This window comes from Carassius carassius, chromosome 14 (genome assembly GCF_963082965.1).
Source record: "Carassius carassius chromosome 14, fCarCar2.1, whole genome shotgun sequence".
Lineage (NCBI taxonomy): Eukaryota > Metazoa > Chordata > Actinopteri > Cypriniformes > Cyprinidae > Carassius > Carassius carassius.
The window spans coordinates 31,248,221-31,269,061 of record NC_081768.1 but is presented as its reverse complement, the minus strand read 5'-3'; the positions used below and the strand labels follow the sequence as shown (position 1 = coordinate 31,269,061).

The 20,841-nt window shown below is 42.3% G+C and overlaps 1 protein-coding gene across 4 annotated transcripts in view; it reads left to right on the top strand.

The window, feature by feature from the left end:
- Nucleotides 1-2,768: 2,768 nt before the first annotated feature.
- LOC132157484 (neurexin-1a-like) overlaps nt 2,769-20,841 on the top strand; it is a 157,941-nt gene continuing 139,868 nt past the window's right edge. For all 4 annotated transcript variants that reach the window (XM_059566845.1, XM_059566841.1, XM_059566842.1 and 1 more), the window contains exons 1-2: nt 2,769-2,879; nt 4,281-5,356. In XM_059566845.1, the coding sequence (XP_059422828.1) occupies nt 4,648-5,356 (709 nt within the window). In that variant the 5' untranslated portion in view covers nt 2,769-2,879; nt 4,281-4,647. The remainder of the gene's footprint in view (nt 2,880-4,280; nt 5,357-20,841) is intronic.

The following is a 20,841-nucleotide window of genomic DNA, read 5'->3' as shown; positions in this document are numbered from 1 at the left end:
TCCCTGAGTAGGGAACGAGACACTATGTCCTCTAGCTCCCTGCCATGCTTCGGACACAAACTTTAGACCAAGAAGTGAATGACGTGTTCTCCCAGTGCATGTTTATAGTCACACCATTAGTAGTGGTGGCACGGTTAAACTTTTTCACGGTTCGGTTTGTTTCACAGTTTTAGAGTCACGGTTTTCAGTATGGTTCGGTATGTGCTATGTTTATGGAGAAACTATACTTATAAAAAATCTATCTAACTACAAGCAACAGCACAAATAAATACTACAGAGTAAAGATACAAATAAAATAAACAGTGATTTTCAGTCTAGCATTAGTTTTTAGGTACAGAAATTCAATAAAATAATCAAATGTAAAACAGCACCGCAAATTTGGCTGTATAAATTAAAGATTGTTCTTTATTAAAGTTACAAAAGCTTTTTAATCAAGAGCAGTGAGTGATTTCTTTGTTGATTCTGTTCGATTAATATAAAAACTGTCACTTTAAGAGAATGCACTGATCTAGACGGCTATGTATGCTGTAGGATAATTACCAAGATGGGCATTTTAACATAATTTTTGTGTGAATTTGTCCATTTAAACAGAATACTACAGAGAGAGCTTATATTTGCGTGCGTTCTGAGGCACAGGTTTGCGTGCTTCGGATGAGCAAACGCACAAATCTTCACCATGCATGCGCAAGCTCATGTCCTCTGGCTCTTAAATGTTTAGAATGACAAAGCTTAAATGAGCTCAGGTTCATCTGTGCGCACGCTTTCAGCACTTGGGTGATGACGGAATAAATGACTGCTAATATTCCAGCATAAAAGGCATTCACTTTGAGCAAGAGTGGTTTGTCCATGTTTTTTATGTCTGGGAATCCAGAATGCAAATGCATCAAAAGAAACATATATTAGCTGAACCCTGTTTGTTTTATGTGCTATTTATAGCAAACCATATTACAGACAGATGCTTTGTCAGATTTAAGTTGAACCGCGGTCCCAGCGTGTGCCGAACCGTGTGTGGTGAACAAAACGGTTGTTGTTTTTTTTCAGCGAACCGTGCCACCCCTAGCCAGTAGTGACGTCAGAGGCTGTAGTCGGCCAACAAGTTGGTGTTTTTTCAATGTATGCTTCAGACACTGGTCACAACAAGGTGTTCCCCATAGCGCCCCCTAGAGGATGCAGTATCTCGTTCCCTACTCAGGGAACCATGGTTACATTTGAATGATGAAATAAGCCTCAATGATTAGATTAGCTGGATCAGATGTGTTTAATTATCGCTCTTGGCCTATCTAATTTTAGCCTACATAATGCAACAACAGGCGATAATCCAGGCAAGGGGTAAACAGAGTCTGAACAGCAAGACGAGAAGATATCCAGAAAACAGAACAAGCAGAGAGTTCATGATTGATATATATGGCAGTGATGGGGTTAATGGGACCGATATGGGGTGCATTTTCAGTCTCTGGGCTCATGACAAGTAGGGATAAGGATGCAAAGGGGGGGGTTTTGAGCAGTGACAGACAGGGCTAAAAGTTCAGTGTTTGACATATTTAATAAAAATGCAAAAATGGAGTAAGGAGTAAAAAAAATACAGTTTTTATCAAAATATATAATTAAGTAAAATTACAGTCAGTTTTAATTTTATTTGAATAAAGTAAAAATTCCCCCAAATAATACTTAAGTTTGAAAGACTGCTAATACAAATAGCAGAAGTACCACAGCTGTGGTAAAATAAAGACTTATTTTCAGAGTTTGTAGAATTAAAGGTAAAGACATCACTGAATGTAAAATGGGAAAGTCAGTAAGTGCATCAGGTGAACGTGAAAGATGTGAAAAACAAGTAATGTCCAGTTGACAACTATGAAAGGTGGAAAAATGTGCTGTGGATTGTTTGGCAGCGTGAATTCAGGAGAGAGCATCAGCAAGACTATGGACTGTCTGGAGGGACAAGGATATCTTTGGTCATGTTATGAAACACATGGTAGAGCTGAACTCAACTGAAGGACGTTTAATGAAGAGATTGTAGACAGGTGAGTATAACTGGATGTTGAACAGGGAACACAGCACAGAACAGCAGATCACAGCAGTAGGATGAATAGTAGAGAGCAAAGATGACAACAGTAGGTGTACAGAGGATGGAGGAAAGCATCCACAGAGGATGAAAACACTGCGTGAGAGAAGCAAGGTCACATAATCTTGTGAACGCAAGACACCAGAATGACAGAGTTTGTGAGGTTAGTATAAGTAGCCTAGCATCCCTCGATGAATGTGCTGTTTGTGTGCAGGTGTGATTAATTAACAGACCAGCAATGATGTGAATGATGTGTGGAGCCTGGAGTCCAGATTATTTAACCAAGTTTAACAAATGGACAGAATGAATAAGAATTATTTTTTCATAACATTCTAAAACATACTTAGGTTATTCTGAAATATCATTGATTTATTTGTGTTTATTTATTAGATTTTTTTTATTATTCCCATTATTATTATTTGTTTAATATTAATACTAATAAGAAGTAGTATTATTATAATATTAATTTTAATTAATAATTATATAGGTTATTTGTTTTTATAATAATAATAATAATAATAATAATTGACAGTTTCCGTTGGGTTCGTTATAATGATGCCAGCAGTGCGCTTTTAGGTCAGTGCTGAACATTAGCGATTTAAACGCGATAGCAGGCCTAGTTGACATCATCGCGGGCTTTGCATTGACTGAAGTGCTGAAGATGCTGCAGAGCGCAGCGCCTCCTGGCCGGAGCCGCGTCACGTGACCCGGTGTGTGTCAGCGCTACAGCCCTGCTGCTCATTTACTCGCATCTCAGCTTTACCTCAATAACTCAAACTACCTTTTTCATCAGTGGACGAGAGCCTCAGCGTGCTGGGTAAACAGATTTTCTTATCATTTCAAACGGCTCTGTGTATGTGTTGTGTGTACTAGTCTATTCGGCAGAAATCCCTTAAAGATGCACATCGATACATTTATTCACAGAATCAGCTTTCATTAACACTCCAGATGCGCTCGTGCAGTGATAATGAATATAGTTTCGGTTTTGTCCGAATGGATCTGCTCTTTTCTCAGTGGATTCAGGGGAGCTGGATCACTGCTGTTTGGTGACATACGTGCTTTAAAAGATGTATAACATGCAACACGAAGGGTTTTAAAGTCTATGTTCCTCTGTAGAAGATGAGCTCATGTGGAGTTCTCGAGCTGCGTATGGGGCGTCACCTCTGATCACAGCGATTACATCTGGAGCTCCATTCATGACAAACACACAGATATTGTACATCTCTGTTCTAATCTTTGCGTTTTACAATCGAACACGTCTGAAAATGAAAGGTTGAACTTGTGGACTTGTGCTTTAATAACCATGTAAGACACGCAAACGCCCTTAACGTGTTATCCAGATCAATGGATTGCTATTGCTGTAAGAATAAGTCTTTTTAACGGCAGCACTGATGATGTTCTAATCGGTGATGTACAGAGGTTATTAAATATATAAAAGAGATGGGGATAGTTGTCACATGTCTTACTCTAGTAATTGTCAGGTTAGGTAGGTCCCCCCTTGCATTAAAGTCTTGTTTACATTACCACCGTTTTTCCCCACAAGAGAAAAAAAAAAGGAAAAAAAAGAAAAAGGATTAAGTTAATTAAACACATTGCACCTGTAGTGGGGCATATTGTCACACTTTTGGGGGTACAACAGAAGTATGTTGTAGCCTACTTCTACAACATATCTGTATTTAATTGTATGGTATTTAATTATATATATGTATATATATATATATATATATAGAGAGAGAGAGAGAGAGAGCCAAAAGACATTGTAATTCATGAAATGCCGACAAGTAAATCTGCTATATCATATTCCTTGATATTAATGGGAGCTTCCCTTGACCTGTGTATTTTTATGCAAATCCTGGCAAATACTTCAGTTCAGTCACTTTGTTTCAGTAAAAAAAAAAACCTTGTACTGCAGTGAAGGCCACTCATAGTCAGGTATAATAAGTAATAGTAAAACAGTCATGTTTGTATAGTAGGATTTGTGTAAATCAGTGTTTCCCAACCCGGTTTCTGGAGGCATGTCATCACTAAACATTTTCAAACTTTTTAATTACTAACACTTGATTCAAATCCAAAAGCTGAAAGAGATGAGTCAGATAAGGGAGATATCCAAAATGTTTACCACTGGTCTCCCTCCAGGAAAAGGGATGGGAAACACTTCTGTAATGGATGTCAGAACCATTGTCAGATGAACTGCTATTATGTTTTTTTTTTTCTCCAGTGTCAATGGCCGTATGTTGATGGATCAGAGATGACGTCTGCTGCCTGCTTCTGCTGAAAGAGGATTTAACCCTTTAAAGCACTTATGGTCAAAACCACAGTTTCAGACTAATAGTAACATGATGGATGACTCTGAACAGTGCGGATACGGCAAAGTGTGGATGCTAACTGAAAAAAGAATAAAAATGCAGAATAAAATTAAGGTTGGTGACATGAGGATAAAAGTTGTGAAATGGTCTCTATAGATGTTGTAAACATCCTGAGAGAGACTGTCAGGTGGTTTATGTGATTTGGAAATTGTGATCACTATTATATTTTATCCATTCAAAATCTTACTAAAATTATTATAAACTCAGCCTGACTACATTATGATTCTTCAAATGCGACATAGTACCCATCTCCTCTGGATTGGACTGGTTGTGTGTGCTGTGGAAGCTGGAGCTAGTCTCTGGTTTACTGGCGCAGAGGAACAGTGGGCCTCGTTCCCCATGTGGAACGCTTGCTGTGAGAGCGAGATGAGCTTCAGCATGAAAACCAAGAATTTAAAAGGACTTCTGGTGTACTTGGATGATGAAGGCTTCTGCGATTTCCTTGAGCTGCACATACAAGAGGGGAAACTCAGACTACGCTTTTCTATTTTCTGTGCTCAACCTGCTTCCATACTTTCAGATGTTGTCATCAGTGACAACCAGTGGCATGAAGTCACAATCAAGAGGAACTTCAGAAACACTACACTCATCGTTGACAAAGAAATAAAGTGGCAGGAAGTTAAGTCCAAAAGGCGGGATATGACTGTCTTCAGTCACTTGTTCTTTGGAGGGATTCCTCCAGAACTAAGATTGATGTCTTTACAGCTGACATCGGACACTGTGAAGGATCACACTGCCTTTATGGGCTGGATAACAGACTTGAAAGTCAACAACTCAGAGCCTTTCATCATTAACAGTGCAGGGGTAAGCACTGACCTCTGTGACTCACACAACATGTGCTTAAACGGAGGTGTATGCAGTGTTGTCAATAATGAGCCTACATGTGACTGCTCTGAAACCGGCTATCAGGGAAAGGACTGCGGTGAAGGTAAGATATCTTGATTCTGGAATATTGCACGTGATTGATAAAACGGCAAGTGATTTGCAAATCAGTTAAGAAGCCTAGACTATTTCTGTCTTAAAAGGAAGAGTTCCCTAAAAAAATTAAATTAGCTGAAAATGAGCTCACCCTCAGGCCATCCGAGATGAAGATGAGTTAGCTTTTTCAAGGGAACCAATTTGGAAAAATGTAGAATTCCATCACTTGCTAATCAATGAATCCTCTGCAATGAATTAAAATTACCAAACTTAAAAATTTAAAAATACCAATATGAGTTACCAATGAATTGTTACTCATTGGGGATTTGGGTGTTCGAGGAGCTTTAATTATGCTCTTGATTTAATAAATCATGATATTCTCAATGAGCGCTTAGAGCCTGTTGTGAGTCTGAGAGGGATGTTTTAAAATGTTTTTCTTCTTATTTATTTTCAGTAAAGGCAGGCGTACATGGTGCAATTTGTTCTGTCGTACGAGCTCGCAGGCGATTTTTTTCTCTCGGGTGAAAATCGCAGATGCTTGGCTGGTCGCAGCTCTTACCATGTTAGAACAATTAAGGGGCCGATCCGAGAACGTCAGGAGCATCTCACGACCTCCCGATAATGTTTTTTAACACATGTCAAAAAAACAATCGGACACTGTCAGTTTAATTTTGTGGCATATGTGCGGTTGAATGAGATGATTTGGCAATCCATCTGAAGTTGACCAATCAGAAGATGATAAAACCCACATATTATGTATATAAATAGTCTATATAGTAATTTTAGTTAATTATACAGCTCTGTTTTTTTTGTTATTTCGAATTGTGCCAAATTTGCTGTTCAGCTGTATGAATGAATAAACCTGTTGTATTTGGCAAAAATCAGAATCTTTATTTTCATGAATAGCGCAAAACGTAATGCTTACGTCAGAGTTTGTAAAATCGTAGTAAATTCATGTCGTGTGTGACTGCCTACGTATGATTTTCGTATAAACTCAATCGTGATGTGCGAGGGCTCACAAAGTTCCGACCTTCAAAATCACACCGTGTACAGCTGCCTTAACAGTTGGGGGAATTCCCATCCTCTGCTGTTACCATTAAATGTGGAGTTCCTCAAGGCTCCATTTTGGGGCTTATTTTGTTTTCTTTATGCTCTTTGCCCTTAGCTCTTGTTTTTTTTTTTTTTTTTTTTTTTTTTTTTTTTTTTTTTTTTAAGCATGTCATATCATCTTCATGCTGATGGTATTCAGATTTATTTGCCTATTAAACCTGGAGGACTAACTTCTCATTCATCTTTGTTATTACGTCTTGTGGAGGTGAAGTGCTGGTTAGAGCAAAAATCGTCTCCAGCTAAATGCACCTAAATCTAAAATTTTGTCATGACAACTCTTGGAGGCATTGGCATGGTAATGTAGATGATAGTGTTCCTGTAGCTCAATTGGTAGAGCATTGTGCTATCAAGCGCAAGGTTGGGGGTTCAATTCCTCGGGAACACATGATATTTAAAAATTGATAGCCTGAATGCACTGTAAGTCGCTTTGGATAAAAGCGTCTGCTAAATGCATAATTTTTTTTTAATTTAATTTAATTTAAATTTAGGGCCCTATCTTGCACCCAGCGCAATTGACTTTGTACAGAGACGCATGTGTCATTCCTATTTTGCACCCGCGCAAAGCGTGCTTTTCCCTCCACAGAAGCACGTCGCTAAACTAGTGAATGAACTTGCGCTCCCTGGACGGTTCAGCGCAAAAAAAGGAGGCGTGTTCCGGCGCAAACAATCCCTGGTGCTATTTTGCTGTTCCATTAAACAATTGCGCCACTGACCAGAAAAAAACTAGTCTAAAGTCAGTGGCGCGTTGCGCGTTGTTCATTATGCTATTTTAAGGGCGCATGCTTGACCATAATGTATAGCGTGCACAACGCGCATACACTTTGCTCATGTAATCTACACAAATGCAACAGTTATTTTTGCAAATCATAAATTGTTACAATAAAAAAAGATTAACACATGAGATGACGGAAATCATTGTGGTGTGCCACGAAGATGTGAAAAAATAGGCATAAATCTAGCTTACAAATTATTCAGGCTAATTGTAGTAATTAAGGATCAGACCTGTTTGCCCAATAGTGGCAAGACATATATGTATATAAGGACATCTGACAAATTGGTTTGTCCGTCAAGAACCAGGAAAAAAAAATCGACTCCATAATGGAACTTGCGCACCTGCTTTTAAAGGGAATGTTGGATGACGCTCTGATTGGTTTATTTCACGTTACGCCCAAACCACACCTATGAATAATGAAGCTACTTCAGACCAACCCATTTTAGATTTGCGCCGGGCGCAAGAGCCATTTATCCCGCCGGGAAAATAGCAACAGTGCCGAGACCCGCCCACAAAGTTACTTGCGCTCCGCGCTTTGACACTTGCGTTTCAGATCGTTAAAATAGGGCCCTTTATGTTAATGTGTTTATGGTTGCTAATCTTGAAATTAATTCAGCAGACCACACAAAATGCACAGTGATATGCAGTAAAAAAACATTCACTTAGGTGTTAATTTCAGATGTTTCTGAAGCACGCTGCAACTGCTACAGCAAGCACTAGCCAAGTATTTAAATGTTGAGCAGCAAGGTCACTGGCTGCTGATAAAAAAATAACCAATCAGCTGCTCCGTGTGATAATGATGTCATTAAGTCAGATTGAGTTTATTAACCTATCGGACTGTGCCATCTTGAGTTTCATGCCAGAATTTTGGATTTATCAGCAGTAACATAAAAGATGTTTTAAGTGAATGGTCAATGAATGTGCAACCCCAGATAAGGTATTTGGATGTAATATTTGACTCTACCCAAAGATTTGATAATCAGATTAAATTTGTGTTGAAAAGTTGCTTTCTTCAATTGAAGACAAATGCAAAAATTAAGCCTTTTTTTTGTCTGTTGCTGATCTTGAGATATTGATTCACGCATTTGTCTCCTCCAGCTCAAATTATTGTAATGCACTTTGTTTGGGAGTAAGCCAATCTCTTATTTCAAAATTGCAACTGGTCCAGAATGCAGCTGTACGGCTCTTCACTAATTCTCAATGAATGCAGTGAACTCGTTTATTGCATGTGCTGTGAGTTTAACACACGGAACACAATGCCCACCAGTTAGGCTTCATTTTCGCAGCAAATGATTACAGCATTTTACTAGATTTGTAGCGATACATTTTTGTACGCACGTTTTCACTGAAGCTGGAGTTCTCCATCAAAATAAAAGCTCTACTGCTGTTCCTGTCAAAATATAAGCTTAAAAGTGCGGTAAGAATTGCTGACAGCTAGCAGTTTAAATGCAGTCCAAATTCTAATTATACTAGGAAATAAGTATTGTAATTTCCCTACTGTTGTTTAAAGCAAAAATATAATTATGAAACATAAATTTTCATTTATTTTACAGAGCAGTTGTTTTACAATATATGGCTATTACCGTCATTGTTGTTATTATTATATTCTAGTTGGTTTGGCTCTCAAAAAAATCAGTGTGAATGTAATTTAGACTGACGCCGGTTTCACACCGCACACGCAAGTAGAGCATAAGCAGTGCAGAAGCAGTGCGTATGCAGAGCAGGAGCAGCGCACGCCTACTGTGCTTTCATACTGTCAGCGTTTGTCGCACCCAGGTGATGTACTGCAACTTGTGTACTTCAAATACAGACGAGTATCGTCAATGCTGTCGCATTTTCCAGCGTTCTCCTACGAACACTGTGTCACGTGCTTTGATGTGTGATATGGCCAGCATACTCTGTGATGCGACCGTGGCCCCCTCTGTCCTACACACATCCCATATAGCAAATGGACTTGGCCCACATGTGGCCTCAAAGTGGCACTGCTGGCCTAATGTCAGCAATGGCACGTACCCTTTCAGCCAGAGGTCACCCTTTCACCATGACGGCACGGTGGGGATCCGGCAAACAACATGTGGGCCGATTGTTGATTGGAGGAGTGTGGCCCAGATCAGTCCAGTGTTATGTGGCCCACATCAGGCTAAGATCTGGCAGCATATTATGTAACCCATGATAAACAAGATAAATACAATATTGGATGATAATGGTTAAATGATCACATACATTGTAATGAAGTGTAGTATTGTTAAAATGTAGTCTTTGAAATGGCAATTCAAAACATAATGAAACATTATCATTTAAAAATTAAGCAAATCAGTCAAGTACATTAAACTGCACTTAATTCTAATTTTATTAAAATGACGTTGGGCTGCGTGCACAGAGTAGGCTGATTTTGGACGTGCATCCTCGGTAGTTCAGACTTTGTGTATTCGACTCGGGAGTGTGAATCCGGTAATTCTGCAAACAGCAGCTTACTTGATAACATCAGTCAGCTCGCCTTGGCTACTGCAATTGTCCTCACTGTATATTTACAATAAAACGAATTATGATATCAAATACCACTGCCTCCTTTCGTTTTAATTTTAAACATAATAACAGCTGCAGAAATGTACTTAGTTCAGGGAAATGTGTATATATACAGCCATTACAATGAAACGAAATATTATATCAGTTTGCCTTTTTTATTTTCATTTTAACATATAGATAAATTGAATACAGACCAAAGATAACCTGTTAGATTTACCAAAAACGAATTCTATTTTATTTTTAACCACTAAAGAGACATCAGAGCCAGCGGCACATATCAGATGGTCTAGCCGAGGTGAGGCTGCTCTCGGCAGGTAAATGATTACTGAGCCCCCGCTGATCACGTGGAGCTCACGTCTCCGAAATCGGCGAAACACATTTTTAAAATAGGTCTTTATAAATAAACCACAGATTTGAATTTTAAACAACTACATTCTCACCTGCATTCTCGCCCTTTCATGGCACAATAACAGTAATATTTTGAAAATGATCCGAATAAATGGTGGTTGAACTCAACCAATGCTGCGTGAACTCAACCAATCAGGATGTTTAGCGCACAAGTCCCACCCCCGAAAGTTCCGGAACTTTGAAAAAGTACCACCTCGCCAGCAGGGACTTTCTGAGGGGCATTTTTTTACCCAGAACTTTATTTAGTTCCTGGTTCCTGCGGTGGAAACACACTGAGTACCAGGCCAAAGTCCCTAGTTCCTGGGTAAAGTTCCTGCGGTGGAAACGGGTCAAAAGAGAGAGAGTATTTAACCATTATCATGTAATATTTATTTGGTTTACTATGGGACACACACTGATCTATAATAGAGAGTGGGGGCACATCATTTTTATTAGTATGCTGTCATGCACAAGCATTAAATAAAATGATCATGAAAGTATTTTATTTGTATTTAAATCCTGTATCCATGTGATACTTGGTGTGAGGAACAGATCCAAATTCAAACCACATTCATTGGCAATATGTGATACTTGGTGTGAGGAACAGATCCAAATTCAAACCACATTCATTGGCAATATGTATCTCCTTCCTCTGTAGCTATAGTAACTATTTAAAAATTTGCCGTTAGTTTTACAACAAGTTTTACAGCAACGATATCAAACGCTCATTGGCTCTCGCCGGTTTCATCAGAGATTGCGACATGCTGTGTTTCCGGTGATGCGTGTTTTGAATGAGAAACGCACGCCTTGACGGAGTGGATAGGGATCGTATTTTCAGCATTTAACAACTTAAATTATGCCCTGCTCCTCACACTACTTTTATATTCTGCCAGAGTGGACTGCAACTGCAATGCATCGTCATTTGAACTACTGAGGTACTGCTCTTTGACATATCTGTAATAAATTATTATGATTAAGTTACATGTGTCTATCTGTTACGTTTCTCTTATAGACTGTATACTTTATACACTCACTCTTTATTGGTTGATTTGTTCTTTATAAAAATAAATAGAAAAACCAATGCAATACTTTTTTTTATTACACAGTTACATGATGTGTGGGTTTTAAGTCTGATTTTCTATTCAGTTTAATGTACTTTATTGGCATAGTTTGTGTCTACATTAAAACATGTCACAAAATGAATAATTGCGATCATAGTAATATACAAGGTAATACTATAAAATATTAAATTGGGTTTGGGCTATATAAGGCTCAGGTGTGGCTCAGATTTGGGGATTCTGGTTTACTTAAGGCTGAGAATTGGCACCAATAAGAAAACCTGTTTTGGCCCAGATCAGGGCCAGCTAAGGCTGATTAACTGGCTGAGATTCAGGCCATTTATGGCCCATGTGTGGTTCGAGTCTTTAATCCATTCCTGGGCCACTTCAGGGCCGTCATTCTTTGCGGTACTTGGGCCGAGGGAAAGTCATTGTGTGGCCCGGATCTGGGCCAGAAGACATTTGCTATGTGGGTAGCCTATGTAAATAACATTTATAGGTAGTTTAGCCTACACAATAAACTTGAGCAAATTTTTCAAGATCTGTTGGCTATACAAAAAAAATTGCTGACCCTGTCAGGTAAAAAAATATTTTTTAACAGATGGCTTAGAGTTGCATATGCTATTTTGAATCTATTACTTAAAGCTATTGTGTGTCTGTAAAATTAATAAATCAGAATTGGTGGTTTAAATAGCAGTTTTGCCAACTTTTAAGTTCAGCTTGGAGTGAGATTTATTTCAATATCAATTCATATGTATTTACTGTACATAAAAGTGGATAAAAATCTTGCAGTTGAATGCCTTTTTAGCACCATTTTAAACTTGGGATTAAATTCAGTATTTGCGTGCATTCATTATGTATACTTTGTGGTGGGGTGAAGTAGGACACGACACGAGAAGGAGGGTAAATTCCCCCAAGGGTGGATTTATTAAAAGAATCCGTGTGAGAACTGGCGGTGCTGTGAGGTTGTTGGGGTGTTCGGTGCTCGGTGCTCGGCGTCCTGTCTTGGCAGTGCTCTAGTGCAGTGTGGGTCCGTGCTCTCCTGTGGCGTTGGGGCTGGCGGTCACACGCAGCTGTCTTGGGCATAAGGAAAAAACAATGTTAGCCGATTCTCGTGGAGACATCTCTCACCTCTGTGGCTGCTTGGGGGGTTTATAAGGGCAGCGGCTGATGACACGCAGGTGTGGAGGGTGAAGTGGTGGCCGAGGAGGTAATAACGGAGCTCCAGGACTGCCCACTTGACGGCCAACGCTCCCCTCTCTACGGTGGCGTATGGCTGTTCTGCGGGGGTCAGCTTTCGGCTGATGAACATCACCTGGTGTTCCTCACCGTTGTGGCCCTGCGACAAGACGGCTCCCAACCCGGTGCCGGACGCGTCAATTTGCAGCAGGAAGGGGCGGTTGAAGTCGGGGGCACAGAGGACCGGTTCCGTCATCAGGGCGGCCTTGATCTTGAGAAATGCGGCTTCTGTTCCGGGGTTCCGCACGACTTTCTCCGGCTGCCCCTTCCTGGTCAGGTCTGTCAGGGGAGAAGCTAAGGAGGAGAAGTTACGGATGAAGCAGCAATAATATCCCGCCAACCCCAAAAAGGCCCATACCTGTGTCTTAGAGGTGGGATGCGGCGCAGAGAGGATAGCTGCCACCTTCTTCTCCTGAGGTTGGATCAGGCCACGACCCACCTGATATCCCAAATACTTGGCTTCGACTAGGGCCAGATGACCCTCCAGATGCCGCTCCAGATGATCCTCCCAGGTCTCCGAGTGGATCACGACGTCGTCGAGGTAGGCCGCTGCATAGGCCTGGTGTGGCCGAAGAAGAACGTCCATGAGCCGTTGGAAGGTGGCTGGGGCCCTGTGGAGGCCGAAGGGAAGGACCCGGTACTGCCAGTGGCCGCTTGGGGTGGAGAAGGCCATCTTAGGTTTCGCCTGTTCTGTCAGTGGGACTTGCCAGTAGCCCTTGGTGAGGTCGAGAGTGGATAAGAACCGGGCCCTTCCCAACCGGTCCAGCAGCTCGTCGACGCGGGGCATCGGATAGCAATCAATCTCGGATGACCTCATTCAGGCAGCGGAAGTCGTTACAGAAGCGGAGGGTACCGTCAGGTTTCGGGACCATGACGATGGGGCTGGACCACGGGCTGCGCGATGGTTCGATCACCCCTAACCTCAGCATCTCCTGTACCTCCTCCTCGATGGCGTGTCGCCGAGCCTCCGGGAAACGGTAGGGCCGCTGCCGGACGATGGTTCCCGGTGGTGTGCGGACATCGTGCTCCAGCATGTGGGTCTGCCCCGGCTGGGGGGAGAACACATTCGGAAACTGACTGACCAGGTGCTGCAGCTCTGACTTCTGGGCGGCGGAAAGTTGGGGATCCATATCGACAACCGTGGGAGTGGAGCTGGCATAGGCGGAGAGCTGGGGCCCAGTCCCGACCCAGCGCTTCAGCAGATTAATGTGATATAGCTGATCCTCTCTTCTCCTACCGGGCTGCCGCGGTTGGGCTGCCCGGTTGTAATGACGTTGCTGCGCCTTTTGTGCTTTCACCATATGTTCCCGGACGATGGATGCATTTTATGCACGTGCTCAATGGTGGTTCGGTGTACCGCCGGTTGTTGTTCCCAGGCCTCTCGGGCCACGTCGAGCAGTCCGTGGGGCTGTCGGCCAAAGAGCAGTTCGAAGCGGGTGAAGCCCGTGGAGGCCTGAGGGATTTCCCGAATGCCGAAGAGCACGTTGGGGAGCATCTGGTCCCAGTCCCTTTTGTCCTTGGCTGCCACTTGGCGCAGCATCTGCTTCAAGGTTTGATTAAAATGCTCGACGAGCCCTTCGGTCTGGGGGTGGTACACCGTGGTTCGGAGCTGTTGTACCTTCAATAACTTGCAGACATCCGCCATCATCCGGGACACGAAGGGGGTACCCTGGTCAGTCAGGATCTGTGACGGGATGCCGACCCGGCTGAAAAGGAGGAAGAGCTCCTGGGCAATGGCCTAGGTTGTCGCCTTCCGGAGTGGGATAGCCTCAGGGTACCGGGTGGCGTAGTCCACGATGACTAGGATGTGTTCGTGCCCCCGGGCGGACTTCGGCGGCGGCCTGACCAAATCCATCCCAATCCGCTCGAAGGGCACCTCAATGATGGGTAGCGGTATTAGCGGGCTGGGGGAAGGGGTTCGAGGCGATGTCCACTGGCACGTTGGACAGGCCTGGCAGAATCGACGGACCTCAGCCTCAAGGCCCGGCCAGTGGAAACGTTCACGGAGGCGCTGTATGGTATTTTGGGCTCCGAGGTGACCTGCCATCAGATGGGCATGGGCGACCAGAACAAGTTTTTCAATCCACTCAGGATTTCTCAGGTACAGGCAGGTGAGGGTTTTTTTCAGGGTTGGAGCTGAACTGTGCAGGACTGCAGCTCTCTAGGACCGAACTTGCCTACCCTTGGTCTAATTTGTAGTGGAAAGGGCTCTGTAAATAAACTAGACTCAAGCCTTGAATGGGTGCCATCAGAATGAGAGTCCAAGCAGCTAATAAAAACATAAAAATAATCCAAGTAATCTACACCACTCCAGTCCATCAGTTAATGTCTTGTGAAGCCAAAAGCATCTTTGTAGGAAACACATTCATCATTTAGGCGTTTTAACTAAAATATAAGTGCATAAATCACAATAAGACTTCCTCTGGTGAAAAGGTGTTGGTCCGAATAAATGTATAATATAAAGATAAATCTGCATAGATCAAGCACCATTTATAAGTAAAAACAGTTTAAAACAGCTCTAAACAAATATGCTTAAATTTAAGCCAGAAGCAATGTTTTGAAGTTAAAAAGTTTGGTTTCTCAACATGGTAATTGATGGACCGGTATTAGCCGGCTGGGGGGAGGGTTTCGAGGCGATGTCCGCTGGCACGTTGGACAGGCCTGGCAGAATCGACGGACCTCAGCCTCAAGGCCCGGCCGTACGGGGAGGTCTCGGAGAAGCCCAACGTCTATCGGCCAAGCGCCGACCGGTGCAGTGACGGTGACTCGCCGCGCAGGCACCTCCCTGGTGTCACCGTGCACACAGGTTATGGGGAGCGTGGTCTTGGCGTCGGCCCGTGGGGGTAGTATGGAGGTCCTGACCAGGCTGACTGCATTACCGGAGTCCAGAAGGGCGAGGAACAGCCGTCCATTCAACTTCACTTCAGCCTGTGGGGCGTTTTCGATGTGCACGGCACAGTCCGCCAGCCAAGGTCGTCCTGGGGAGAGGTGAGCTTCCGTGGGCATGGGCTCTTCCTGTGGGCCAGGAACCACCGGCCTGCTTAACGGACGCTGGGTGCCCTCCGGCGTGCGCCGCTCCTGGACCACCCTATGGGGAAATGGGGAAACGCTGAGCCTCTCCCGTGAGAAGGGGCGCAATGATGCGGGCCCAATCTTCTTTGGGCCACGCCTCCCTTGTAGCAACAGTCTCAAACATCTGAAGGTACATCGTCATGTCATCATGGGCGGTCATCCTGGGCAGCAGCTGGGTTGCTTGGACACGGGGGTCAGGTAGCGGAGTTCGCGGGGCTGCGGTCAGACGGAGCGTGGCCAACTCTCGCTCTGTTTCCCCCTGCCGGGCGGCCATCTGTTCCATAATTTGTTGCTGGCGGATGCTCACCTTGGTGAGATGGTTTAGCAGCTCTTCCATCGTCGCGGGAGGAGCGCCACCTGGGGAACCAGAGAAGATTTGTCAGGTAGAGACCGTGAGGGAAAAAACAAACAAATAAAGAAATCCAAACCAATTGACTCGTTGCACGCAGTGAGGGGTAGGGTTGTCGGTGTCCACTTCACTGAGTTGCCCGCATTCTCCACTAGTGTGGCGGGGCGAAGTAGGACACGACACGAGAAGGAGGGTAAATTCCCTGAAGGGTGGATTTATTAAAAGAATCCGTGTGAGAACTGGCGGTGCTGTGAGGTGGTTTGGGTGTTCGGTGCTCATCGTCCTGTCTTGGCAGTGCTGTAGTGCAGTGTGGGTCCGTGCTTTCCTGTGGCGTTGGGGCCGCTCAGCCCGTGATGAGTAGGAGCAGGTGTGTCTGCGACGTTGCCAGGGCGACGCTGATGAGCGCCTGGGACACTTGTCACAACTTATATAGGTATAATAATAATAATAAAAAAATTATAATAAAATAAAAAAATTATTAACTTTTTACATTTCACATTGCAAAATCTAGTGTTTAATCATGTCTAAATATTTCTTTAAATGAAAAACTTGAAAATAAGTACACAGGTATGACCTGCAATATTCTAGATACAATTTAGTAAAGAGCCATGCAGGTACCTATAGTGGGTCAACCATGGCATTAACAAATTATTATTATTATTATTTTTCTGACCAAAAAATTACTCTAATTTGCCTCTTTGCATTGGAATTTAAAACCCTCTAATGCGCTGTAGTCATGTGTTTATCTATTAATACTGTTGTTTTTTTGTATTAAGGTTGGTCTATTGTATTGTCTATCATGATTGTGATACACGAAACACCTCACATGATTTTATGGTGGAATTTGTTATTTTTCATGTTAATCTGGTCAATTTTGATGAAGAATAATACACTGTGGCTTTAATTCAGTGTAAGCGGCGCAGCGTAAGCTGCTTATGCTCTGCTTATGCGTGCGGTGTGAAAAAGGTGTGAGACAGTATATCACAAATAAAAAGTGAGTTGAGTTTACAAGTAAATTCACTCACTTTTCTAGTTCTCTTAGGAACATGGGTTGGAGCTCTTAATTAAGTGCATTAGAGAGAATAATTTAACTTTAAAATATACAAATTATAATTTTTTTTTTAAATTAGTCATTTGTCTTTTTTTAAAGATTGCAATAAATATTGTATTGTGGACTTCACATTGCAATATTATCATATCATGAGATTCTGATATCTTTACATCCCAGGTATACCATCAATTTATATTTTTAGATCTTGTTTGAAAACATACTTTATTTTAATTGTTGAAATTTGGAAGTCTTATTTTGTTTTATTTTCTCTTTAATGTTGCTATATTTTATTTATTTTAATTTTTTTCAGTTCAGCTTCAACCTTAATCAAACACACCTGAACAAGCTTATCAATCCACTCAGGATTACTCAGGTACAGGCAGGTGAGTTTTTTTTTCAGGGTTGGAGCTGAACTGTGCAGGACTGCGGCTCTCTAGGAACGAACTTGCCTACCCTTGGTCTAATTTGTAGTGGAAAGGGCTCTGTAAATAAACTAGACTTAAGCCTTGAATGGGTGCCATCAGAATGAGAGTCCAAGCAGCTGATAAAAACATAAACATAATCCAAGTAATCTACACCACTCCAGTCCATCAGTTAATGTCTTGTGAAGCCAAAAGCATCTTTGTAGGAAACACATTCATCATTTAGGCGTTTTAACTAAAATATAAGTGCATAATTCACAATAAGACTTCCTCTAGTGAAAAAGTGTTGGTCTGAATAAATGTATAATATAAAGATAAATCTGCACAGATCAACCACCATTTATAAGTGAAAACAGTTTAAAACAGCTCTAAACAAATATGCTTAAATTTAAGCCAGAAGCAATGTTTTGAAGTTAAAAAGTTTGGCTTCTCAACATGGTAATTGATGGACTGGAAAGGTATGGGATACTTGTGGATTATTGTGATATTAAAATATATTATTTCAAACAGTTGCAGTCGGATTTCTTGTTATGCATAGCTATTGTGCTAAATAAATCAGAGACCTTTTCATATTTATATTGCACTTTGTCTTAATGTTTATTTTCGTATATGAACAAATAAGATGCAAACCAAGATGAGTTCAAGTTGAACATTCATTTTCAACTTTGATTATAGATTATGTGATTGTATACATTCAGTGTCTGTAAGTGAATGTGGAAGATGTTATTCACAGCATTTCGCTTTTAAAGCTCAATGAAAAATTAATATGTAGTACAGTATATGTATATCAAATACTGACTCAGTGGTCAGTTTTTGGAAGTGTAGATTAGTTATATATTGGCTCAGTTAACAACAGTTATAACTCGACATAGGAATAATGTTGGATGCTCATTTCATTACAGCATTAATATTCTCTGCAGCTGGTCTCTCTCTTGTTTTGAGTTCACTGACTAGTATATTTAATTGAATGTGTAATATGTAAACCGTAGTGTCATTAAACACTGAGCAGATCATAATTCAGTGGGATAAAAGGTTAGAGGGATCCATTTTTTTGTAAGCTGAAAGATCTGTGGTTCTTCTGTAGACATTTATCTCTGCTTTATGATGGAAACATGTCTGCTTTGCTTTGTTGCATATTGCATACACTGTTTTGATTATGCAGCACTTTAAAAAATCTATTTTAAAATCAACTGTACTTAGATTAAAAAAAAACAATCATTTAAAAATCACCACATGAAAACATCTCAGGTTAAGCATGTAACTATGGTTTCCTAAAGGGAACGAGACACTGCATTGAAATGCTATGGGAACACCTCATTTCATGAATGCTTTCTGAAGCACATGTGTAATCAGTCCAATGGAGGAGCAAAACATCACGGGGCAGGGTGATGTAAACCTCCAGGAAGCATTAGAGCATATCTGAAGCAGCACTGGTAAGCTTCTGATAACTGAAGTAGTGCTGAAATGGATGTAGGAAGTATGGCGGAGAGATTCAGCATGGTTACATGCTTAACCTGATGAGTTCCCTCACAGATAACTTTGGGCTGCATCAAAACACTATGGGAACGAAAATGCTCACTGCGCCAGAATGACAAATCCCTGTCCAGTGTGTGAGATGAACACTATTCAGGACATGTGGATTTGAGAACCTGGGGAGGAAGCCAGGTTTTGAATTGTAAAAGCTGACAAATGTGTGTGGAGTGGACCAGCTTGCCGGATCACAGATGCCTGTCAGGGAAACTCCTAGAGAGAAGTCCTTGGAGGCAGCCATACTTTTTGTCAAGTGCGCTCTGACACCTATAGTGTTCCTGTGGCTCAGTGGTAGAGCATTACGTTAGCAGGTTCTGGGTTCAATTCCCTGGGAACACTCAAAAAATATAAAAAAATGTTATATCCTGAGTAAGTTGCTTTGGATAAAAGTGTCTGCTAAATGTAAATTACCCAGAGAGTGACAGTAAGAGGCCTCATAGGCAAGTGAGATGGTCTCAACCACCCACCTGCTTGGATGGCGGGGAACCTTTTTTGGGCCCACCAAAGCAGACAAACAGCTAATCTGACTTACGCCACAGGGCAGCTCTGTGGACTTACACATCTAGTCCTCTTACTGAGTATAGTAAGTTCAGCCTTTCCTGGACAGGGTGGAGGACAGAAGGCCTGCAGCACTATGGGCCTTGGTATGTTAGTGGGCACTTTAGAGACATACCCAAGTCTAGGATAGAGGAAGGCTTTGACCATACAAGGGGCAAATTCCAGGCATGAAGGTGAGACTGTGAGCGCTTGAAGGTATCCTATTCTCTTAAGTGATTAAATAGCAAGCAGAAAAACTGTTTTTGAGGTCAGGAACTTGACTGGCCGAACTCAATACGTTCAGAGGGGGCATTGCACCGGCCCTCCAGAACCACCGCCAGGTCCCAGGTTGGTATTTTATAGTGCTGTGCAGACCACAGCCTCTGGGTACCACAGAAAAAACAAGCTACGAGTGGGTCTCTTCCCAGTGACTGACCACCCAGAGGGGCATAGTAAGCAGCTTTGGCCACCACGTACACCTTCAGCATGGAGGTGGATAACCCTGCGGAGAAACACTCCTGCAGAAACTCCAGAACTGTACCAACTGGGCAGTTGACTGGGTCTTGCGGTCACTGTCTGCCCCAAGAAGGGAATTCTGAAGTTTCCAATTCAGGAAAAGTTTTGCACTGTTTCCTTGTGTTGGGGACCCCTTGTTCTTGAGCTACCAGTGCAATGTCCTCATGTACAGCAGGCTTAAAGGTATTGGGCACAGCTGGCATCAGTCCTAACAGTCTCTGAAACTGTTTGACAGTGAGTGATTGGCCTTCTTTCACTCTTTTTATGGCTCTGAGAACCGATTCGATATGAGCAGGAGACAGATATGCCTGCATGATTATTGAATCCCACACCATGCCAAGATAAGTGGTCCTTTGAGCTGGAAAAAGCAAGCAAAAACCTGATTTGAGACACAATCTCTATGATAGTGAGGATCTTGAACCGAAATTGTTTGATAGCAGATCTATTATCAGATATAATCCCTTCTTCAGGATGATGAAGTATTGGCTGTATAATCCAGACTTTCTCTTGAGCAGAGGAACACATTCTATGGCCTTCTTCCTCAAGAAAAAGAGTCTGCTCTGCTCAACCCTGTTGAAATGAGGCAGGTGAGAACCAAACTGGATTCTGTAGCCTTTTTCTACAGTCTGCAGGAACCATTATGAGACATTTTCCATAATACCACCAAGTCTACTAAGTGAACCAGCCTCTTGAGGCTGGCCTCTGGTGTGGCTAAAATTATACTTGTTTGGGAGCGGATTCCTCCAATAAATACTCTTGCAGACCACCAGAGGTCCCCAACAGAGAGAGTGCGTCAACTCTCAATCTTTCTGCAGGGGAGGACGCGAAGAGACACACTGCTTCTGGGCTAGGTTGTATGAGAAGCTGGATGACATGCTTACTCGCCTCCTAAAACCTCATGACAACAGTGTTTTTTGCATCGCTGG